This window comes from Triplophysa rosa, linkage group LG18 (genome assembly GCF_024868665.1).
Source record: "Triplophysa rosa linkage group LG18, Trosa_1v2, whole genome shotgun sequence".
NCBI classification, from domain to species: Eukaryota; Metazoa; Chordata; class Actinopteri; order Cypriniformes; family Nemacheilidae; genus Triplophysa; species Triplophysa rosa.
The window spans coordinates 10,855,028-10,880,696 of NC_079907.1; the positions used below are offsets into that span (position 1 = coordinate 10,855,028).

Genomic DNA, 25,669 nt, shown 5'->3' on the forward strand with positions numbered 1-25,669 from the left:
CCCGGACACCACACAAGGGTTAATTTCCTGTAGCCTAAATATTTTGTTTTACTTTAAAGGAAAATATCATCCATGTTCTTACCAGGTTTTGTGAGATTCATTCAAGCAGAGCTTTGAGTTTGACTTCTTTATGTATGAAGGATGCTCACATGTCAATATAGATACCACAAAATCCATTTTTACCAGCATTCAGTGTGTATGACACAATGTTTGAATAGAATATTGATACAGACCTAGAGCAAAACCAAATAAACTTGTGGGAAGAATTATCTCGCTTTTCATTTGTTAAAAACAATACATTTATTGGCCTTTTGAGTAAAACAAAGCAAACATCTAAAAAAATAGAGAAAATCACTGCAGTTTTGGCACTAAGCTAAATAATGATTCTGTTATGTACACTCCAAAATGTAAAACAGAACTGACCAGGGTACAACCTGAAGTTCTTCTGACCTGAAGTTGTGTGTGTGTGAGAGAGAGATTCAGAAGGCAATCTAATGTAGTTCTGTACTGAGGCTGCAGTAAAGAACTACAGGTAAATATCCTCTAACATCAGTCACATGCCAATAAAGAACAGCTCAAAACATGGGACTCAACCATAACTCGGCCAAACTACAAACATGCACATTCGCACCGACATGCGTATGCATCTCAGTGCCAACGGCAGGACAGACACTCACACGCACGAGACCACTCGCACCAACTGGCCTCAACTTTAATCTGATCAGGCTGTTCTTGCTAGCAGGTGTAAGTCGTTTATGCATAGATAAGTGCATATGTACAGTACATAAATACATATACATACATACACGTATAAATCCACAAACACACAGGACACCAAACCAAACCGTTATGATTGGATGTGAGCAGAGTGTTACACACGTCTGTGTCTCACCTGACCACAAACGGCTTACCTTCACACACGCCACGATAACCATACAGTACTAGACTTGATGCGTACTTGCGTGATGATTTATAACAAGGGCTCAGCTCAAATACACCCGTCTTTTGAGGTTCTCTCACCCACACCTTATTGTCACTTGAGAACGCCGTGTAGATTTAAATAAACTGCATTATCTCATGGTTAAAGTATGCTGGTATGTCAGCGATGTCTCATTTTGTAATCAAAAATCACATGCCTCTAGAACGGCTGAAATGTTTACAGAACACAAAATGCTAAAAAAGCGCAGATAAAAATGATAATTCCAGTTAAATTAGCGTCAGAAATCTGTAATGTATCTAATGGATTCAAACAATGGGCTTAAGATGACTCGATCTTAAAATCAGAACCTACAAACCTCACTTTAGCGAGGATGATTCATTATGGGAAAGAAATGCTAGAGATTCAGAGAGGTGGGAGCATTCTGTCCTTCATCACAAATTGTCAACACACAGATGATGAAAGAAAAATCTAAACTATCTGTACAATATTATAGACTGCAGGCCGTACATCCCTGCGCTGGTAAACCTTAAATATTAAGTATAGTTGAAATGCAAAAATATGGGCTAGATATATACATACAAACAGTACGTACAGAGTGTATTTGTAGGTCATTATTCTCAGTATATCATACGGTTCCCTTCATGCCTTTACATGCCGCCTCCTCTCATGCGCTCCTCTGGGATCTTAGATCAGGGTTCAAGGGGTTCTGTTAGAGAAGCATCCGCGTTCCTCTCGTTGACCCATTACGTCCTCAAGAATGCATAATGTGTATTTGATTTCTTTGAACATAAAATTAATAAAGAAAACTAAAACCTGCAGCAACACGTCACATCCTGAAATCCTGAAAACAGACCAAGTATTGATCAGATTAGTCAGATATTTGAAACAGAATTAAACGGTGCACCGAAAAATAAAAACCCGTATATGACTCTCTTCTGTGGAACACATGGAAGTCAATGGGGGCCAGTGTTGTTTGGCTCCCAACGTTCTTCAAAATATCTTTTGTGTTCTACAGAAGAAAGTCAGTCATACAAGTTTGGAACGACGAGATTATGTTATGATTTGCGTTTTTCCCATACCCGTCTATGCATAGTAGCAGGGTGACACGAGAAGGTCTGTGAGCACCACGAGCTGGTCGTCCGTGAACTGCTGCTTGTGTTCCAGCCAGTTGTCGTGATGAGTGCGGCGGAAATTAGACAGAGTCTTTTTCACAGTCATCTAAACCGGACAGAAATACTTGTATGATTTTCAATCACTCTAATAGTCCCTAAAAGCCAGTTTGTGTTGAGTGCTGTACCTCGATAGGCTGTGTGTCATTGAGATGTGCGCTGAGGTCCATGAGAATCTGAGGCATCCAGGTTGGGACATCATACGGGCTGGATAAGATGCAAGCGCTGAGTCCCAGCACTCCTGCGTGACGCCGTACCAGGTCTGAGGACAGACATGAACATGAATCTTTATAAATTCAGTTTCTTTGTCTTGTTTTCTATTCAAAATATCAACACATCCTTAAACCAATATACATTTACCTGATGAAAATAAGTCAGAATTTTGTGCTGTTTTTTCTTAAAAGAGAATTTCTCTTGAATGTAACAGCATTTTATGATACAGCACTGCTTGTGTTTAAAGCGGGCTACGTACCAACTGAAGGTATAGTGTCCACCACAGATCCCACGTCTCTCTTTCTTTTCTTGGGCAGTCTCGTTTTACATAAAGCTTCGAAATGAGTCTGCATGGAGGGGTCCATGGTCAGAAAGTTACACTGCATGAAGCCGCTCAGAGTGGTGGCGGCCATCTCCCTCACCTGACACACAAATACACACAAAGTGAACACTTGCGTTGAACTGAATTAATAAAGCCAAAGTTGTGTGGACGGTACCTCCAGCTGCTCGTCCTCCAGCAGTCTGATGACCAGGGCTCTTACGCCCTGAACGGCATGCTCAGTGTTCAATATGGTGAACAGATTATAGAACACCATCATTTGTAGGTACGTCAGCACTGAGAACCGAGCGTGCCAAGAGCTGCTGCCAGCGATCTGAGAATGACATGATGATAAATATTTACCGCCCAGCCCTGGTAACCATTAAAAAGCAAAATAATATCTAAATTGTAAACTGAAGCACATGATCCGATTATATAACTTAACAGGTCATTCAGGTTCAGCTAAATCGCCCGAGTTTAAATTTAGCCTTCTGAACAGTGTGTGTATCATGTCCTCACCTCGTGTAGCACCTCCAACACCAGAGGGATCTGCTCAGGATAAAGAAGCCCCTGAGACATGAGGGACAGGCACGTCTTTGCATCTCTCTTCAGTTCATCATAGCTGTCATCGTTTTCAACAGGAGCAATCTGCAGATGAACAGAAAGCGACGGAGAGTAGAAGTCAGCGACAGGCGCCGAGGCACTCCAGACGAATGAATAAATAAAAGCACTTGCTAAGAGAAAGAGAGCGAGACCTTAAAAAGCAGGGGCAGCAGCTGTAGTTGCTGTGGCACTGGTGTGGAGAAAGAGCGCCCCGCACTGGCCATCTGCCACTTCAGGACCGTTTTCAGGAGTTTGATGGCCTGGGTCCTTTCATCCTGCTCGCCCACTCCGTTTTCCTCCACTATGTGATTTTGGATCTCTTCGTCTCCCTCCATCAGGGGCTTCAGCTTCAACAGGATTCTCTCGGTGAACTGGGCGATGTGTGGGGACTTAGTGGGCCGAGTGTACGGCAGGGTGACGTCAATCATGAAAATGTACGTCAGCACACTGCAGATGAAGAAATTGCGTGTTTATTTGGGGGATCTGCAAGCGTGCTTAGAATTAAGATTTGTGTGATCGCAACCAGACTCACCTGCCGATGCGCTCTCTCACGTTCTTATAAACCTGAGTGAGTTTGGGCTCCAGGTAACTCAACAGTCTGTGAAGAAGCTCAGGGACCCTCCACTCCTGCTGGGCGAGACCACCCTGCAGCACGTACAGGTGACTAAAGAGAGAAAAAAAAGAGAAACAAGTTTACGGTAAATATATATATACAGTATCTCACAGAAGTGAGTACACCCCTCACATTTTAGTAAATATTTTATTATATCTTTTCATGTGACAACACTGAAGAAATGACACTTTGCTACAATGTAAAGTAGTGGGTGTACAGCTTGTATAACAGTGTAAATTTGCTGTCCCCTCAAAATAACTCCACACACAGCCATTAATGTCTAAACCGCTGGCAACAAAAGTGAGTACACCCGTAAGTGAAAATGTCCAAATTGGGCCGAATTAGCCATTTCCCTCCCCAGTGTCATGTGATCCGTTAGTGTTACAAGGTCTCAGGTGTGAATGGGGAGCAGGTGTGTTAAATTTGGTGTTATCGCTCTCGCTCTCTCATACTGGTCACTGGAAGTTCAACACGGTAAATATAAATGACTTTGTACAGAACATTTACCAGGCATCTACAAATGATCCTCCTTCCCCGCTGAGAGGACATTCCATGAGCATCTCAAGAAGCCAGTGGAGCTTTCGTGGATCTCTGCTCTCCTGTAACATCAACCATCAATACATATTTAACATAATCTGTAGGACCTTTTTGCTACTGTGCCTTTAAGAAACACCCCCTTCAACAAGCAAGAGCATGTTGTCGTACGCAAAGTAAGTTCTAATTTTTACCAGTAGAATGAACAGTGAAAACATACACAAGCAGTTGCCACACAGGTACCCCAGTCGGCATACGTCTCTACAGTAATGTTTGATAACGCTGTTCGCATCAATGGAATCAGGAACTGCCATAATTCCTCCACCTGTGTGAGAGAAGGACCGAAAGTGTAATGCTTACGTGAACATGGTCAACATTTTAAGCGCTCCTTAATTCTAGCGTTCCTCTAGCTTAAAGAAGTTGTGCCCACCTTGTTAAAGCTCCAGTGCTTGCTGCCTCTTATCAGACCTGCGATGATCTCGGCCACACAGCGCTGGGTACTCTCATGAGAGTCAGCTGCCAGACTCTCCATATGAGGCTTGAGAACGGAGAGGAAAGCGTCGCTGTAGTTCCGGAAAAGCCCCTGTGGTGGGGAAGAAAAAATCAGGCCATCTGTATTCTGTTATGCAACCACAGGTGGACAAAGTTTGTCCAGCAGTATTGAACGCAACGAGTTTGTATGAGAAAACTTGGTCAGGTACATGTGACCTATTTTGAGTGCTCCATGAACTGTTCATTTGGGAGTAATACTACAGAATACTGCTGAACAAAACTGCTCAAATCTGACTAGAAACAGGATGATAATGTGGCAATAAGTGCCAAGCTGAAACTCAGTTGGGACCCCAAAAAGGAGTCCAGAGGAATTATGGGGGATTTAATATATCCTTTGAACTATCTGAATGCGCTTCATTTTATGAGAGTTAATTATGTACTCTAAGAGTAGAGGACATTGAAAGAAAATGTGTTTGTAGACATGATTTCAAAGGCAATTGTAACGCATGTACATTATTAATATTATGTATGTACAGTTATATTTCAAAAAGACCCAGTCTGTAAACTCAGCTAAAGTAATCATTAATTTACTGTTAACTGCATAAAAGCATCCTACATAATGTAAAGAACATTCTATGAAAATACAATCTTGAAATATTTAATATTGACTAAGTAAGACCATGTCAAAAATTTAAATCATAGTGAAATTAATCAAACTGAATAAATTTATTGTCATAACCAGATTATGAGACTCGAGCATAGATTCTAACATAGTTAAAATAAATCCCCTAAATACCCATATTTTGTTCATTTCTCAAGAATGCAAACTCATGAGAAGAAACAGTAAGCCAGGTGTTCCTGGGATACATAGATTGTGATTGCGTAATAAATTATTTTCTATATATTTTACCTCTTTCAAGTGATTTTAATTGTTAAATCAGAAACTTGTATCGAACAAACAAAAGGTAATTGTAGCTGAAGATTGTTTTCTAACCTACTGCAGAACATTTATTAGAGAAAATAAACTACACGAATGTTTGTATGATGGTACCTTGAAGAGACAGAAGCGTCGAGGAATGAACCTGTCTTTGCCCTTTCGGTCCTCAAGAGACAAGAACTTGATGAGCTGACTGATGAACATGGGATCTGTGAAGTGGTCATAGATGATGTGCTCCCTCTGTAGAAAGATAACATTCAGCAGAAGTGATTGTCAGGTTAGGCAGATCAGCAGCAGCTTTGTTAAACAATACATATTCAGATGAGCGTAACTTTACCTCACTCATGTTCTCAGTGCAGAGATCCTGAGGCTGTTCATTTGGTGGAGCATAAACCATCAGCTTCCTATAAGCAGAGAACAGTGAGAAAGTACGGAGCATTTGAGACTTTCAACATGAATGTTACACAAATTTCAGGTCATCCAAAATAGGTCAGTGGCTGACAGTATTTACTTTGGCCAGCTGTGGTAGCCCCAGTGTGTCTTTTCCACAAAGCAGAAAGTGTCCCAGGTCTGCTGGTCGTGTGGCAGGCCATCGCTGTGATACTGCAGCCAGTCATTTCCTGGCCTGTCTCCTGCCACCAGCCCCTTCGGCTCTGTTACCCCACCTACAAAACAGCACACGTGTAATGAGCTCCTCAGACAGCGAAGATGCATGACTAATGGAATTGTTTCCTCATGTCACTGCTGTCTAAACATACCGGTAAATAGTACAATGTGTACTCACTAATCTCAGAGGGACTGATGGGAACTTTCTTGCGGGTTCTCTTGAGCTGTTTCAGTATGCCCGCCACAGCAGCGATCGCCATCTACACCAGCAGAACACAACATTACAGGACAAATGCATAGAGACCCCAACACAATACTGTTATGTTGAGTAATACAGCAAATATTTACAATCTTGTTGATGAAATTACACTATCAATATGGTAATGATTTTAAATGCCCTTATTTAAAAAGTGAGGTAATCTAAAGATATTTTGTTTTTAAATGATCCCATTACAGATCCTATATTTTTTTATATTTGTTTTTAAATGATCCTATTATGGCCCTATAATGTGTTATAATCACAAAACTATAAGGTAATTTTTCACCCAGCTCTGATGTATGGACTAACATGTGATCACGGCTACATACCTTGCGCACTACAAGAGCATCGTGGTTGAGGCTCTGCACGAGGAAGCAGACTGCCGGGGCAGGTAAAGGATGGTCATCTCTTAATAGTAGAGATAAGAAGCCAATAGCAATGTGCTCAAACTTCCAAGGCCTGATGAGACACAAAACAGCATATTAACCGATGTGTTACGCCCTTTCAATTCCAATTTTGGAGAAATTTAGAGTTTTAAAAATCTATTAGATATGTTAGACTTACAAGTCACGGTCATCTAGACATTCCAACAGATCTCTCACGAGCCCTTCATACTTCCTGAAAGAGCAAACAAAGCATTTATTACACTAGTTTTCCCAGTCAGTTAATACTGGTTACTGGATCAACCTTAAATTCCTTCAAGTGATTGTTCATACAAAAATAAAATCCATTATTTATTCACTCATCATTGTTCTGCTGAACACAAAAGAAGACTCTTTAAGATACGGCTCAGTGGTTTTGTCCCCATACAATGGAAGTCAATAGGGACCAATGTGGTTTGGTTACCAACAAAATATCTGCTTTTGTGTTCTGCAGAAGAAAGATTCATCCAGATTTGACAAGAAAGTCTATTTAGTTGATATTTCATCATTTACTCACTTTAAGATATACCTAGCAGCAAAACAAAACTGAACCAAACAGTGACCACAGATACAAACACACTAGAGGTGTATCATGGTTCTATCACTCACTCGACTGCCTCCTGGTTTTTGGCTTTTTGAAGTGCCAGGCCCTGCTCCAGCTCCTGGTCTGTAGGGGTACCCATGTGTGGAGTGGGTTGGCTTGACTTTGTGATGCTCTGGCCAAGTAACACAGCGCTCTCAGGTACCTGCAAACTCGCCCAAAGACACACATGAGAATGAGTGTGAATGAACAGGAGTGTCGTGACTCGTGACTGTACATACTGCACTGGACACACTAAATGGCATTAAGTTCACACCTAAAATGTACAAATAGGGAATGTTTCTCACAGTGAAATCGATGCCGATGGTCTCGTACTGGCGGTGGACCTTGTCAGCGAGGTCATCGAACAGCCTGACGATGGATGGTTTCTCCAAGGACATTGCTGAGCTGAGGCCAGAGCGCACTATGGCCGGCCACGTCTGAGCGATGCAGTCCCAGTCATGCAAGTTGGCAAGGCACACTCCACAATGGTTCCCAAGCAAGCAGTATAGCGCTCCCTACAGGTGAAAACAAGAATCGATAAAGTCAAAACACAAGCATAACGGATGCTAAAATGTAAGAAAACAGCAGACTGATGATGACCTTGAACTGTTGCTGGGTGACATCAGTTCGTGTGGGTTTCAGTAGCTCCAGGACACGTGGAGTAATGTCTCTGCAGCAGAAGTTGTACGTGCCCAGTGCCGTAAACAACACGTTCTGGGCCTTACTGCGAACCTGAGGGGCACAAAAAGGCTTACGGTTAAGTAATAAAATAGGGGACATTTTTTAACATGGTAAGATTGCCAACGTGGATTCAAACCTGACTGTAGGTGCTGGTTGAGAGACGCAGAAGGTCCCTAAGTAGGTCCTGATGAACAGTCTTGTATTCACAACCCTCTACCAACAGCTTACGCATCTAAAAGTTTAAAGTAGTAAATAAATAAACTTATTCAAAATACTGTATTTTAGATGAAGTATCACTATAATTTTTTGTTTTAGCTCACACCTCATGCTGAAGTAGAACTCTGTCGATCAGAAGCGCTCGAATGTGCTTTTTCTTGCCATGAAGCTGAAAAGAACAATAGAAATATTAAGAAGATTATCCCTTTTAAATGCAGAATACCACAATGACCCAAGATTTCTCACCCTGTTCTCCATAGACTTCTTCACCAGGTTAAAACTCTTCCAACGGGAGTCAAACTCGTGTTTGTGGGAACCTTTAAAGTGCATCAAGTCGCTGAGGATCTGAGGAAAACGGTGCAACTGTCAGCTATGATCTAGAACATAACCAGCAGCTCAATGACCAACAATCTATTCATTTTCTTTTCATCTGCTCCATTTACTTACCTTGATAACAGCAAAGAGGGATTTGGTGTCGTCCTCCGAGTGCTCCAGAATGTAATCTATAGAATTAGAAGATGCTGGTGAGGGTTTCAGGAATGACAGGTAATACAGTTTGAGTGTGCTTTGGGAACAGAGGGGTCTAAATAAAAAAGCACTCACGAAGCAACTGGCTCATCACTTTGCAGATTGCCTCACGGTAGTTTTCTCTGGACATGTCTGAGGAAAAAAACAGCAAAGTCTTACTGAGACGTCCAATTTTGATATGACCATAATATAATCCATCATTCTAACAGCACAACAGCATCATGAAACAGGTTTCATCAAAATCATTTCCCATTGAACTTCCCAATAATGGCTTACCATAGTCAACACCAATGTACAGCTTTGTTTCCTCCAGGATAACCATGCTGGAAACACTACGGTAGAAGAGAATAAACAAACATAAATAAGATTCCTACTGCATTGAAAATAATGTACACTTGTTATGCCTGTGGGTTTTAGCACTTACAGGCCAGTGACTGGGGGTCCTTCTAAAGGGGGGAGCATGCTGCCAGCTCCCAGTAAACAGTGCTGGACTATACACAGACTCTGAAGAACATCATCCCTGCAAGAATGAGATGTTATTAGTGTCATTAATAACATTCAGTAGTAACATTTCTAACAATCAAGTAAAACTTGCATTGTAGACTATTAGAATTAAAACTATCATTAATTAATATATATATTTAAAGAAATAGATCACCTTTAAAATGAAAATCATCCTCATTTACTCACCTTGTTGTAAATTTAAAACTGTGATTTTCTTTCTTCTGCAAAACACAAAAGAAGATATTTAGAAAAATGTCGGTAACCAAAAACCACTGGTCCCCATTCACTTCTATTGTGTGGACACAATACCAATGCAAGTCAATGGGGACCAACAGTTTTTTGTTACCGACATTTTTCAAAATATCTTCATTTGTGTTCTGCAGAAGAAAGAAAGTCATACAGGTTTGAAATGACAAGAGGGCGTGTAAAAAATGACAGAATTTACATCTTGAATGTGAGCTATTCCTTTAACGCCTTATCTATTTTCAAGAATCTTCAAAAAGACCATAATACAAATAAATTCCAAATCAATAAATAATAATTCCTTTTAATAACTTAACTATATTATTAAATATAAAACATTATAAAATAAAATACATCAAATAATGGCAATTACAAAGGGGCTTTTATTTTGCTACATGAGACACTATCCCGAATGATGGTCTTTTGTCCACTAAAACGTCTATCCAGGTGGTTGACCTCTGACCTGCTCATATCCTGCTCTCCTTGAGCAAATTTCTGCAGACGCTGGAGTTCTGGCTGCAGCAGCAAGTCCAAGATGTAGAACACAAACGCCGTCTCCTCCACGCTCGGCACGTGCCACTGGATATCCAGGTTCCACAAGTCTCCTGGACGACCCCAGTCCTGTGCAGAAAGAAGCGAGATCATCAAAGGTCCATTGTAAATGATCCCCTACATTGTTTATTTGCGTATATCTGCATGTACCTTGATGGGCAGGTACTCTTGCAGGGGTTTGTTGAAGCCTCCGGGCACGCTGCAGTAGTCTGTGGGGTAGGTGAGGGCCATGGAGCGCAGGATGTGGTGAAGCAGGTTGCAGGCCAGAGTGTAGCCCTGCTTACAGCGCAGCCGCAGGGTCAGCTGCAGAATCTGCACCAGCTGTGTACGGTACGGCAGGAGCTTTTCTCCATCCACACGAGTAACCTGAGGATCAATGAGAGGAGATTGACATTTTCAGCAAGCTTATCGTGGATAAGTCATGATGGACTTGTCCACGAAGAATACACGCTACGCTGACTCGAATTCAAATGAGGTTTCTTTTGGTAAGGCATGGATAGCTCATGTTTATTGAACAGAGCTTCAGAATCGTTCATGTGCAGTAGGATGAGACGCAGTAGAGCTAATTTGACCTCTGACAGCAGCTGAAGGTTCCAGAGCAGTTCTTTATCCAGCTCTTCCTCATTCAAAACATCCCCATCTGAAACACACAGAATCTCACGGTGAGGATACAGACAGGTAAATGAGCTCGAGATAGATTCAGGTCGTGTGTTTTCATGTACGTACTGGCAGTGAGGTGAGTAATGGCGTTGCAGCAGTGTGGTACAAACAGCCTGAGAGACTCAGCAGGGTGACACTGAAGGAAAGCAGAGGAGAGATCAGTCGATGCGGTCGCACAGCTGTGTGTGTGTGTGTGTGTGTGTGTGTGCGTGTGTGTGAGAAGGGGAAAAATTACCTTAGCGGAAGCTCTGCACATGTCAGCCACCATCCTGCCTGCAACACGGGTCTCAAAGATGTTGGTGGTGGCAAAGCTAAAGACTTTCTCAAGAGCCACCTACAAATAGAATACAAGCACCTGATATAAGATTGTTGCCTAAAATATTAGGCAAGATTGTAGAATAATCTTGTGTCCCAGAATAAATAACATAAATAAATAAAAATGATGTCCATGAACAAAAATGACTCATTTGAGACTCACTTATTGCCAAAGTCTGTTTTCATTCATTTTCCCTCTTTATTTATTCACCTCATTAATAATGTGTGTTTCAACGTGAATACCTTCAGTCAGCCACTAGAGGTCGCCATCTTTAGTTTGTTCTCAATGTAATGACATGATAGAAAACGTCCTATGCAACCGTTATCAAATGTTTTAAAGCTTTTTTTTCGTGTCGATGCTACTTCTCTCCTTATCCCAAAGTTTACGACAAGAAGGTAATGTCAATATTACACATGTTAACAGAGTAAAGTGAGTAGATTTTTATAGTTTATGATATCGCTACAATTAATAAAATTATATTTTGATTAACTTGAATTGGTTGCTGTGGCGTTGCCTGCTCTGTGGATACAGTGCCCTTACTTTTTTTGGTAGTAAAGTTTTAAAAACGAGACGTCTGGACAAACTTTATTTAGTACTGCAAACTGCAGTTTGTTACCGAGGCAACGAGTTTCTCTGTTTCCAGCACTAGTATAAAACGACCGAATCAGTCATTAAATACAACCACACAACACATATATTTGTAATATTAAAGGGTTTTTAATACCATACGTATAGTATGTAGTATCTGTTTTTTAGATACACAATACAAAAATTAGGGATGTCCACGAATGTTCGAATATTCGATCCGCAATAACTATTTGAATATTAAAAATACTATTTGAATATTCGTTTTTCCATAAGAATAAAACTGAGTCACCACAAGGTTAGATTACCGCTACGGAAGACCTTAAGAGTTGTCACGGCTTATTTAACGCTTCTTCGCTTTATCTGTAATGATTTTATAATATACAGAAAATATAAAAAATTATTTGTATGTGTTCCTAAATCTTTGTTCACTTCACTCAGATCGCAAGCTAGTTTAAGTATTTTAAGTTTACACACCGGATGTCCTAACGCGAGTGTTACGCTCGGATCACATCACCATATTAAAATGTTTCAAAACTGGTGAGCCACAGAATTCGTTACCATTGCTTACATTAGGTTTAAAAATACCAACGTAATATTAAATGATTAACAATAATTATTTTATTACCATAACTTGTACGGAGCGGTTGTTCTTAATAAATTCATATTAGTTCTTGAACAACTTAAAACAGGAAAATGTACATTTCACTGCAACTAATGTTACTGAATTTGGCCTTAACATAAGACTGGCACCTTTTTCCATACCAAAAATCCGGAAAAAAAAAATATTCTAGAGGTTCAAATAGGGTCGTCGCCTTACAGCCTGTAAATAAATTCACACGGATGCTTTTTTGTTTGTTTTAAAACACGCTGTGATTCCTTAACTTAGATGAAATACACAAAATAACAAAATTATAAACGCAACACTTTTGTTTTTGCCCCCGTTTTTCATGAGCTGAACTCAAAGATCTAAGACTTTTTCTATGTATACAATAAAAGGCCACTCTAAAATGTGCAGTTTTACTGTATTGGGGGGTCTGGGGGGGATGCTGAATGTTGGTCCACTCCTCTTCAATGGCTGTGCGAAGTTGCTGGATATTGGCAGGAACTGGAACACGCTGTCGTATACGCCGATCCAGAGCATCCCAAACATGCTCAATGGGTGACATGTCCGGTGAGTATGCTGGCCATGCAAAAACTGGGATGTTTTCAGCTTCCAGGAATTGTGTATAGATCCTTGCAACATGGGGCCGTGCATTATCATGCTGCAACATGAGGTGATGGTCGTGGATGAATGCCATCGAATGTGAGCATTTGTCCACTCAAGTCGGTTACGATGTCGAACTGCAGTCAGGTCGAGACCCCGATGAGGACGACGAGCATGCAGATGAGCTTCCCTGAGAAGGTTTCTGACAGTTTGTGCAGAAATTCTTTGGTTATGCAAACCGATTGTTGCAGCAGCTGTCCGGGTGGCTGGTCTCAGACAATCTTGGAGATGAAGATGCTGGATGTCGAGGTCCTGGGCTGGTGTGGTTACTGCGTGGTCTGCGGTTGTGAGGCCGGTTGGATGTACTGCCAAATTCTCTGAAACGCCTTTGGAGACGGCTTATGGTAGAGAAATGAACATACAATTCACGTGCAACAGCTCTGGTGGACATTCCTGCAGTCAGCATGCCAATTGCACACTCCCTAAAAACTTGTGCTGTGTGATAAAACTGCACATTTTAGAGTGGCCTTTTATTGTGGCCAGCCTAAGGCACACCTGTGCAATAATCATGCTGTCTAATCAGCATCTTGATATGCCACACCTGTGAGGTGGATGGATTATCTCGGCAAAGGAGAAGTGCTCACTAACACAGATTTAGACAGATTTGTGAACAATATTTGAGAGAAATAGGCCTTTTGTGTACATAGAAAAAGTCTTCGATCTTTGAGTTCAGCTCATGAAAAATGGGGGCAAAAACAAAAGTGTTGAGTTTATAATTTTGTTCAGTGTAAATAGGCCTACCTTATTTATTGATGCAAATGCAATGCAAAGCTAAACAAACAGACACTGACCATGAACGACAAAGAGAACAATATTTATATGCGGTGGTGATCAGGAAATATCTTCCTCAGATGACTGTCACGTAATAGGGAAACAATTAAGCACTATAATGGCTCCGTCTTTGTTGCGGGGTATTTTTAGGATCTTAACAGTCGGAATGGAGGTATCAAGCCCGTTTAATTTATTTATTATCAACATTATAAACAATAAAGCAAGATATTCTTGTCAGATCTGGGTTTTGTTACCGGGAGTTAGAGAAGAGCAGTGCGTTTTCTCTGCTGTCGGCTTGTTAACCGTCGGCTTGTTGAACAGACTTTCACCAGAATAAAATAGACCTATATGCTTGTTTTTCTAATCAAGAACATGTAAAACAAATATTGACCATATATCTCAAACTGTCAATATACGTTGCGTTTTATTCAGGGATTTTTTGTATAATACCGTTCCGCAGTTTTATTGTATTTTTCTATTTTTTCAACATTAAAAAACCTATATACAGGATATAATATTAATGCGTTATGAATTTTTAATGATAATTATAAGCTTGATGTGAAATTGTGACTAAATAAAAACGTAACAAATCACGTCATTATTAACTTAATTTAAATAAAAGAATATTCGTTTTTCATGAGCTCAAATATTCAAATATGAAATTATTGAAAAATGCCCATCCCTATTTGCAATACATGTGTCTGCTGATCTGTTTCGCTCCTAAAAGTAAGATGACTCAATTACTGTGGTTTTATGATGTCATAAACAATTCGGATCTTTAGCATGGGCATGTTTCGGAATATTCGTCGCTTGAGGTCTCAGGCTATATAAAGCGCAGCTTTCACTGCATTCGGTCATTTTAAGGCAAGGATCAGGATGGCATGAACGCCCAGATTGGAAAGCGGGTGAAAAACGGTACGTTAAGCAGCGGGTATACTTTCCTTTCTGCGTCCGCACTGCGTCCGAGTTCGACACATGCGCAGTTCAAATGAGTATGTTTGCTTTACCAGACCATCAGAGGGCAGCGCTGAGTCATTCACAGACCCACTGCAAATTAATGATAGAGGAAGTCATTCACCATTTCAAACAATCCGAGCAAACAGCAAGACAACAAGAACAACAACCAAACAGTATGGAGAAGGATATGCTTCTTAGCTTACTGTTCTTTTGTTGTTGGTTTTGTATCGTTCTTCTTCGACAACGGCACACTGCACACTTTCTGTATGTGTATTGACCCCTAGTGGACTAGTGCACTTTTCTCGCGTATGCGCTGTTGTACGCATCACGTCCACACGGCCTCAAAAAATGGGCTATACGCGGACGGGTGTGCGGAAGACCGGGGACCCTCCTGATGACGAAAATTACGTCATGCGGGCACCGCACGGACGCAGACAGCTGGACCATACCTGCTCATTTAGATGGATACTAGTGTTAGATATTAGCCGTAAGCAGTTCTGGGGAGTAGCTAACTACAAGTCGCGACGCTACTAGCTACTACATTTTTCAGTAACTTGGCGGTAGCTCAACTACATTTAAAACAGCGTAGCTTTTCCAGTAGTTAATTACATTTTTAAGAAAGTAGCGGTGTAGCGCGACCAAAAGCTACATTCCGTTCTGCCTTCAGAGCAACGCTGTGTAACGTCTAGGGATGTAATGATTCACTCAGCTCACGATGCGATGCGATTCACGATTCTGATCTCACGATGCGATTTATTCACAATTTACTCACGATTTATTTTTAAAAAAATGAGTTGAAACAAATTAGAAATGAACAACTTCCCTTGCATTATTTCTTAAATGCTTCACGTTTCTTTGCATAATAAAATAATGTTTTATTTCAAATAACAAAACTAAACTGCGATTTTATAACAAATTAATAATAGAAAAGTCTCTTTAATATAAACAAACTAATACTGTCTGTGCTTTTCTTGGATTTTTTGCATTTAAGAAATATCAGCATCCACGTTTAGGTTTGCAGTGAAAATAGCGGCCCCTGCTGTTAAAAGAATGTATTGCGATTCAGTTCAAGCCTCAACCGAATTGAATCGTCACTCATTATAACCGATTTTCAACCGACTCACGGTGAATCGTTACATCCCTAGTAACGTCGTCATCTTACTGTATCACAAACTGAAGTGGTTCATTATCACTACAGAATTTATCAAGAGTATGAATTTACTATAGCTAGATAATACAGAATACTGTAGTATATGTTAATAGGGTGTGATAGTTACCATAATATTCTAAGATGTAATATACTAAAATTTACTATAGTAAATACTTAAGTATTCTATATTTTTATGTGATGTGATGCACATGTTATTGACTAATGTTTTAAATAAATAGAGAAGTTTAAAACAATGTAATACAATACCAATATCATTGTATTGTTATTTATTATTTTCATTACATAATATTCATATTTAATATTTAATAGGATGGGTGTTTCGAACTTTAAATATTTACCCACTCATGTACGTCCTTTACGATCTCTTCTCAGTGAAGAGTAAAGCCGCAATACATAGTTAATGCATTAGATGAAAAATATGATTTAATTATTTATTTAACCGTCCCTTTAAAAATAGATAAGAGAGCGAACATTGTGAGTGTGATCATATGCAACACCTTAAAGATCTCCATGGAGCATTGCGTCAGAATGGTGCTAAAGGTGGATGAGAGGCCCAGCTCCACTAGACTCTCCAGATGAGTCATCTTCTCCGTCTCAGTTTCCTCACGCGTCTGCTCCAGCGTGCTGCTGTCAATCAATGCAAAACACCTAAAGACGCACACAACCGTGCATAAGTCACAACAATCTACTGTTGTATACTAGACAAGATCTGACTAATGACTCACCTGTCCATAAACTGCAGAACAAAGTCCTCAAACTCTGCAGAGGCGGAACACAACTCTCTCTCCATCTGCAACAAATGAATTGAGCATTAGAGCAGATTTATTTTTCACAAAACCAAAAACAATGACGTCACGTCTCTGCAGTCAAGTCCCACCTCTGTCAAGTCATTCTTCTCATGGAGGGCTGACGAACAATCCACCAAAGGCACTAAAGTAGTGAAAGTAGCAATGAACTGAAAGGTGATCTAAAAATAGAACAAGGATTTTGGTTAAATACACTAAACACCAGTACAAGTTGTTTTAAAAATCCTTCACATTTTACCCACCATGCATTTGCTGAAGTCATTGGGGTCGACGCCAGGCAGGGCTCTCATAAGCAGGGGCAGGACGTGCGCGGGCCCTTCTGGATAATGTCGGTCGCCGCTGAGGAGACTTCGGGCCATGCCAATCATGCAGCTGAGGGTGGCGGTGAGCTGGTGTGGCTCTGTCAGCGTCTCCATCGCTGGATACGTCCTGCAGGGGGCAGCACATTTACACGTTACATCCAAGAGCTGTTCACACGTTGGGAAGAGTCCAGCTCCTGCTTTACACAGGATTCTAAGACTCCTTACAAAGCCTATTTACTAAGATTGGGTTTGTAAACCCCCAACAGTAAATAAAAGGCCAGGATATGGAGTACATTAAAGCTGTAAGAATACAAACAAAACAAAAAAGCTTTTTAAAATTGCAATCTGCAATTTATTGGGAATTTACATAACTTAACCCAAATTTGCAACAGTAAGCTTATAATAATTTAGCAACTGAGCTCTCGAGTACAGGAACCTGTCAATTTGCCATCATTTGATGTATACCCACGTAAAAGCTAAGTACGTAAAGTAAACTGACATTCTGCACTTTTAATGTCAGTTACGTTGCTGTCTATGGGCGCGAGTCTGAAAGCTCCCGGTCCTCATCAAAACTATCTTAATTTGTGTTCCGAAGATGAACAGAGAGTTATCGTACGAAAGGGTAAGTCATTCATGACAGAATTTTAATTCTATGGTGGAGTACCCAGTTAAGAGCTACATGCTTTTTACTTTAACTTTTTCTTAACAATATTATCTGACATACGCCTGGATAAAAGTTACCAGAATATTAAATGTTAGGAACTTGCACAATGGAGTCAAATCCATGTTTAAAATGAAATCCTAGTACTTATGAATACTTCGGGCACATGCACCTACAACCTAGTGCATGCAGATTTCATTTTCTGATGGCATTTAGTGAGAAGTGAAAATAATTCACTTAAAGTTCTCTAAGTGGGGTGCATGAATTCAATTATTGATTTGTTCAAAATGATTTTGGATTTATAAAGCAGAATGCAACATTTTTAGTGCCTACACAGATTATACAATTAAAAAAATAAAATCAGATATCACATCGTACTATAAACAAAGTACTATATAAAGAAGCCCTGAAGATCTTCAGCAGTTTCACACACTCACTTCTCCAGCACAGGTGGGATGACCAGCTCTGGTCTCATGAGGGCGAGGTTCTGCAGGGCCTGTGCTGCATCCATGCTGCCTGTCTTACTGAACATGGCCATCAGCACCGGCTGTTTCATGCTCTCTACAAACTCTGTCACATCCTGATCAGTTAGCCTGTTGCTTGGGGGAACAGGACTGATCCAGCAGGGCTTCTTATAGCGTTCCCGGTGTAGCCGTCGAACCACGCTGGCAGGCAGGCGCTGTAGGAGCTTCATCAACTTCATCTGTAAAAGAAAACATGAGACATCAGAGTTAAGGACATATGACGTATACCATCACAAAAGAGAGAGCTATGGTAATGTGACATTACACATGGCATCATGCTTTGGTTAAAGCTGTGATGTATCTTACCAGCCAGCGGCCGTTGTTGGAAGGGTGGTAGAAGGATGCTATACTGCTGAAGAGTCCATTAAGCTGTTTCTGGGCCTGGTTCTGTGGACCGCCCTGATGAAGATGATGAAAAATATTATACAAAAGGTCTCATTAAATAAATTCACCTTTTAACCTTATAGGTGAAGTCTGACTCATTACACTTACCAGCATGGCTGAAATCCACAGGACGACATGACCAATATCGTAGGAGTTGGTTAAGTACCTAGGAACTACCATTTGGCTGGTGCCAACAGGCAGGTTAAAGCTACGCAGGATCCTGGTGAAGATCTGAAAAGAACAACAAACTATCAGAACATTCTCCGATCACATCCTCCAAGGCCTGTAGATCATTAGCATAAGCAGAACGATACCTGGGGAATGTAGGGATCCCAGTTCACGTAGCCAATGTTGTCATTAGCCAGGCGAGAAAAAATATTCACAAGACTCTGTAAGGAAACAACAGTTAACAGAGACTAAATCTTATGATATGAGAATGAAGTGGTAGTCCACCTCACTTGAAATAAAATATGATCACACCGCAATTTAGTAATGTATAGTGTTTAATAATATTTCTAGCTCAGTGATACAGGTTTTGGTTAGCATGAAAGGGTTCAGGTTCAAATTCATATCAAATCGTTTTTCTAACCAAAGCAAAGCTGAACTTGACAGCAAGTGATCGGCATAGCAGCTTGTATATTTTGTTGCCTTGTGTTACAAAAGAAAGTCATACGAGTGACATGAGCAAATCTGCACAAAGTGTGACTCAACTGGACTTGCCAACTTCCTGTGAATAGGTGACATTTTAGATGCCTGTATACTTACAATGCTTACGGATTATCAAAGCAGGTTTGATCATCTTTTAGTCTCGTCTTTCCAAATCTGACAGTTTTAAGTCACAAATTCAAAAATCTAACAAATAGCTGACGTAACTCTCTCACAAGCATGAAAATACTTACACCCTCCCACACAGGTAAGTTTTGCACCGAGACCCACAGATCCATGAGCTCATCAAACCATAACCTAAAAAATTAAAACGCATTAAAACAAATCAAACTTAAAAAATACATTTTTTTATTACAGATAGCAGCCCTTAGTTCATTACTGGTCTTACTTGAAGCATTTGTGATGCTGTTCTGGGGGCATGATGGTGGGCAAGAACAGCTCGAAGTAGCCAATGGCCTTCTGCATAGTGACATCAAACGGGCACAGTAACGGCCGCCACTCATCCAGCATCTCCTGTGTGGCAGACTCTGGGAAATAACTACACGCACACACACAAACACACGTTTAATGTAGCTTCAGTAATCACATCCCATGTTTATATGTAATATGAGCTCTTGTAAAACAGTCTCTTAGATGATAAAGGCTGTTATATGAACGGTCAACAGGGCTGTGTGTTAAGAGAGCGGTAATCGGCTCACCGTGAAAGCCACGAGCTTGTCTAACATCGGCCTGATTACACAATTCTTTCAACAGCACAACGGAAAGCTGATTAACACAATGTGCCATTCCTTTGTGAAAGGGGTCAAACATTTATAGGCCTTATCTGACGGCACAAGAGTGTTTGACCGTATGTAACAGAGGATTGAAGGAACACTTACAGTCGGCAGCTCTTGACTAGCGTCTTCAACACATTCTCCACTGAGCTAGAGAGAGAGAGAGAGAGAGAGGAAAAAGTGGAGTGTCACATGAATGGAGAGAAGTAAATTCATATTAACAAAAGCAAGATCGCCAGAGCACAGGATGCGATTAGACCAGTGCAAAGCAGAAACCCAACTACAGTGTGTTTTGTGAAAGTCTAAGGAGAGATTCCCAACACCAGACCCTTGGCACAGGTGCAACATGCCAGGTTATCAGGTTATCCTCATGTGCTTTTTATAATGCTGAGCTCAACAACTTTAAATACAGGTCACTGCATTTACAGATAATTCAGCTCATTTTTATTGTGTCAAAGCTGTGTATGTTGATGTTTTAAAAATATCCTCGCTGACATATTTATACTGTAATTTCATTACGTAAATAGATTTAGTTTATATACTTTTGTGTGGTCTTGTAAACAATGTAACAATTACCCTCGTACATTGCTGAAATGTTGAAAAATCTAAATGTAACACACACAGTAATGTTACTAAACCATATCACCTAGCAAAACTTGTCGAGTCATGGGTGCCAACAAGACACTGCAGCTGTTTATCTTTCTATCGGTGCGACAGTAAACACACATCGACTTCCATATTCAGCGCAGGCAGATTAAAATAGAGCCCAATGATACCAGAACCCAAGAGGAAAATAGTCAAAAGTGAGATGACCTTATGCTGTAAAACCCAAGCCATCCTTCCCACAAATATTTATAAGGAAAAGTAGCACAGAAGTGTCACAAATTTTTATTTTAACTATTCAACTTACATTATTAATTCAGACCCTCTGGCCACTAAAGCAACAAAATCAAAGACTGATACCTGACTGAACCACTTGTATAATCTCAATAATAGGCAACATGGTTATAAAGGTATGGTTCACCCAAACATGATACAGGTTTGGAACAACACGAGGGTGATGGCAGAATTGTTATTTTTGGGTGAACTAGCCCTCCAAAGAACAAAACAAAACAAAAATTCTGTGGTGCTATGGCGTGTGAAGAGACTAAATATGAACTTTGAAGTAAAACAGAGCTAACTGACACCCTTCAGCCACCAGGAAACATGTTGCACAAACTAAAACTGAAATATTAGAAACTTTAAAAAGCACCATTTCCTGATATGTTTGTGAGGCATGTTATTACATAGCCATGACTACGCTTCTACAGAAACATTGTACATACAGACGAAGGTGTAAGCTGTGGTACCATGTGAAACTTATTTTGTTGATTTGCCTCCGACACATGCAATTAAACATCAGCGGCTGCTCCTCTGAAAAGTACAGTACAACATGGAAAACACGGGCTGTGCTTACCGCTTGCGCACAAAATTAAGCATTTTTTGTTTAGTTGAGGCTCCTGCTCGATAACTAAATGTGAGAAAAGGAAAGATGTGTAAGCCAGTGCTAAACATAACAACATTATCAATCTCAATTATAATCGACCTACTGTACGTGTTAGGCTGAATGGGCATGGCTGTGTTACGAGACAGCGGCGCTTATTAAAAGGCCCACAGTGAAATGTGAAAGGAAAAACGAGATAAAGCAAATGACTAAACCTTGGACAGTATATTAGGGTGCTTGTTTTCCATGAACCAAACACAAAGGGTTTTTTTCCTGTGACACTACGCTGACCCACTTTAACATAGGTCTACTTCACACATCACAGACGCAAACACTTTCCTTCTAGGATCATGTCCTGAGCAGGCCCACACAGGATGGATTAAATGTTTAAATCAGAGTTTACTTTACTAGCATACTGTGCCGCGGTGAAAATGTGTTAACCTGTAGATTTCAATATACGGTTTATATCATGGTATATCTACAGAACAATTTTTACAATTTAACAGTAAGCAAAACACTGTAATCTATCATAAAGAAGTCTCTAAAACATTTTATATTGCTGTATATACGTCAATAAGAATATTCAAGTAGGGGGGAAATATGTACAACTTTATAAATAATACATGTGTCAAGCTATTTATGGAAAGATTCTGTTAGGGCCTGGTCACAAGGTATCAAGCTGTTAAAGGAACAGTTCACTGAAAAAATTGAATTCTGTCGTCATTTACTCACCCTCGAGTTGTTCCAAATCTGTATACATTTCTTTGTTCTGATGAACACAAAGAAATATATTTAGAAGAATCCTTGTAACCAAACAGTTCTTGGACCCCATTAACTACCATAGTAGGAAATATCGCTTTGAACTTTTCTTTGTTCTGTTGAACAGATATTTTGAAGAATGTAGAAAAGCAAACAGTTCTGGGGCACTGTCATTGTCATTTTTCCTACTATGGTGTCAATGGTGGCCAAGAACTGTTTGGTTACAAGCATTCTTCCAAATACCTTTCTCTGTGTTCATTGGAACAAATGCATTGATACAGATTTGGAACAACTCGCGTGTGAGTAAATGATGACAGAATTTTTATTTTGGGTGAACTGTCCCTTTAAGCGAGGAGGTATCCAGTCTCAACAAAATATTGTTTTATGGACATTTAGACTTTTAGCCACAGCTCACAACAGATGACAGTGAATCAGAAGATGACTGATAAGCAGGTAAGAAAATGAGCGGGAGACCTACTTTGGGAACCAGTTAAGACCAAGATGCTCGGTTTTGGAGTACAGGATACTCTCATAGAGATCGTACAATGGCCTCCAAGGCAACTCCAAGTCATCACGGGACAGCAGTTCTTTCTTCCTGTGAAATAAAGCCCAACAGTGAGAAAAACTAGTTACACCTAGCATTTTTACGTTTTAACACATTTGTTTTGTGTAGAGATTTGCATACTTTAATAAGTTGATGAGAAGTCGCGCAAAGCTTTGCATCATGCTGATCTCCAGCTTGGGGATGGTGACCAGCTCGTACAGAAGCTTGATGAAGAGCACATGGTCCTCCTTGCTGAACTTTCTCCCATAGAGACGGAGGTACCTGTTAAGGATCAATACCATGTCATAGTGGTGAGAGTGGAAAACAAGAAAAGAGATGGGAAGGGAAATCATAATGTGTAGATGCATGATGGAGAAAAGTGGGGTTAGATGTGACAGTGGGTGTGTTGTGAAAATAAGCATTGACCTTACATTGAGAAATGACCTATCATTTGGACATGTAATTAAGAAATGCATTTTTATGTTTTTCATGCAACATGAAATGTTTTTCATGCAACAGAATTTATGTCAAAGCAACTTTTTTTTCTTGATTTCCTGCAGCCTTGATTATTTGATTGTAGAATGACTTATTTATTTGGAATGAATTCTTTTATTTTGTTTAGTAGTCCAATCGAAACACACTTTGCCAATACACGCACATAAACCATCACATGACGGACACAAGAAAGTGGAAAACACAGACATTTCAGAAAGTCTTGAAAGAAAAGTTGTTTTTGTTTGGCTTGGGTGGGATGACAGATCCTATCTAAACAAGCCAGCATGAAGGCCACCATGTGATCATGTAGTACCAGAGCTATGAGTCTGACAAATGCTGAGTCAGGCTAACATGGCTCCTCAACGTGGATTATATAAGAATGACTTTTAACACATTCATTTTATTGTTAGCTGACCTCACCCATTTCCATTTTTAGCCATTCACTTGTGTTTGACTGATGGCAGGGAAAGATGCCAAGGGTGTGTAAACATCGTGCCCATAAAAGCAGAGATGCTGTCAAGTGCTTTGGTTTAATACAAATGTTAAATCAGCAAAACACTGAATATTAATACTAATAATTTTTGTGTGTTGGTAACATAGGTTACTATAAACAAATAAGCAATGTAAACAAAGATGCAATGCACCATTGACAAGAAACTGATTACTTGGGTGTCATACAAAAGTTACAAAAAAGTTTATTAAAATGAATTAACACAGAACAATAACCTTTCTATACTGTCTATGCTGTTCTTCAAGCATGATTTTCCTTATTAAAAGTTATTTATAAAGAGGCCATACGAAATCTTTAATATATATAAATGCCTGGGAAAATATATAGGATGATGGGCTACTTTGAACGGTCAACAATGAAAATCCCAGAGGAATCAATGTGAATAAATCCAACCATAAAGTTAAATAAGCCATTCAATAAAGCAATAACCTGTCTGATATATGCTGTTTTACAATCTTATCGTAGTTTTGCCTGAGTCAAGTGTATTTTTAAGGCAACCATATCTAACCACTAGTTGCAGTGATGCATGTGGCAGCTGCTTATACAACACTAATGCTAGCCTCGGTTAGCAGATTAGCTTAGACATGAGTTTACAACAAACCCGCATTTCTATCAGTTTACTTGTCAAAACCCCACTGACAAACTAGGCGAAGTCTAATTTTACACTAAGAATGATGAAAGTCCACAAAGGAGCAATAGACAACAAAACTGTGATGTTTATATGGAAGCAAGGACAGCTGAGTGACTCAGGTAACGTAGCTTTTAGCTGGCGAGCTAAAGGCTAACGGCTACCGGTGTCGCTAAGCTTGCTTTTATTGATAAAGAATGAGAAACTGGGTAAATTCATATAAGCTAGCAAAGCGTTTTTGCTGTACATATACTTACGTGGAAAGTTTCCTGGTCCAAAATAAAACCCCGGGCCATAATTCTCGGAGCTGGACAGCCCGACCCAAGTTACCTTTAATCTGGGCCAAAATGTCATTTGATTCGCGGTCTAGTTTATCTGCGTACGGGAGAAGTTTGTTGTAGACGACCTCTTTCTGTGGGACAAAACCTGATATCTCGGCCTGGTCCTTTTTCATATTACGATTTCCCGAAACAAATATCCTCTTCTGACTTGTCCAGCTTATTTCCTTCCCCTCTTGACAGAAGTTCCCTTGATAAATCTTTGTTTTATTGAAAAATCCGCTACTTTCGCATTCGTCCCGTTTTTGTGGTGCGGGCTTCAGATGATAAAAACTTCTTACTTCGATAAATCTCTGTTTTTCTGTCCTCTGGTGTAAAACACATTAGCTTTAGTCTGTTACATAGAGAAGTCTCCCTTTTCTCTCTTGACATATTACGAGTCACACGGACAGACACACACTCACATATACACACGTTCAACAAGCTCACATACATACATACGCACACACGCCAGGCGGCGAGTGTGACAATGAACAGCAAGCGGCGCGCCCTCTGCTGGTGTTTACCTGCTGGTTCACTACAAGACCCAGTTTGTGGTGTTCTGTAATATTCAGTTTTTAAAAGAGCTTTCGTTTTCAGTCAAAATTTAAATGATTTAAAAAGCAATACAGCCACTAACTAATATAATCTGTTAATGTATAGTTATAATAGTGA

General features: G+C 40.1%; 1 protein-coding gene across 2 annotated transcripts; it reads right to left on the minus strand.

Annotated features, from left to right (window-relative positions):
- Window positions 1-42: 42 nt before the first annotated feature.
- On the minus strand, window positions 43-25,460 carry psme4b (proteasome activator subunit 4b). Of its 2 annotated transcripts, XM_057357788.1 has the most exons (47): window positions 24,935-25,460; window positions 23,185-23,325; window positions 22,978-23,094; window positions 21,714-21,767; window positions 20,363-20,407; window positions 19,873-20,022; window positions 19,718-19,781; window positions 19,133-19,207; window positions 18,927-19,049; window positions 18,741-18,833; window positions 18,348-18,613; window positions 17,190-17,376; window positions 17,019-17,108; window positions 16,867-16,931; window positions 16,639-16,789; window positions 11,310-11,408; window positions 11,141-11,210; window positions 10,987-11,054; window positions 10,565-10,780; window positions 10,326-10,483; window positions 9,540-9,635; window positions 9,392-9,447; window positions 9,191-9,247; window positions 9,035-9,090; window positions 8,834-8,932; window positions 8,694-8,756; window positions 8,508-8,603; window positions 8,291-8,422; window positions 7,996-8,205; window positions 7,717-7,853; window positions 7,250-7,303; window positions 7,015-7,144; window positions 6,605-6,686; window positions 6,332-6,485; window positions 6,158-6,224; window positions 5,935-6,060; window positions 4,822-4,974; window positions 4,612-4,716; window positions 4,365-4,456; window positions 3,777-3,908; window positions 3,397-3,691; window positions 3,161-3,289; window positions 2,820-2,975; window positions 2,582-2,744; window positions 2,238-2,371; window positions 2,020-2,158; window positions 43-1,781 (listed from the first exon to the last, which is right to left on the minus strand). In XM_057357788.1, the coding sequence occupies exons 1-46, from the start codon at window positions 25,129-25,131 to the stop codon at window positions 2,024-2,026; spliced, it is 5,538 nt and encodes a 1,845-aa protein (XP_057213771.1). In that variant the 5' UTR covers window positions 25,132-25,460; the 3' UTR covers window positions 43-1,781; window positions 2,020-2,023. The 2 variants fall into 2 exon arrangements, with proteins under 2 accessions (XP_057213771.1, XP_057213772.1); XM_057357789.1 differs by lacking the exon at window positions 21,714-21,767 and having other exon boundaries at window positions 44-1,781.
- Window positions 25,461-25,669: the final 209 nt, after the last annotated feature.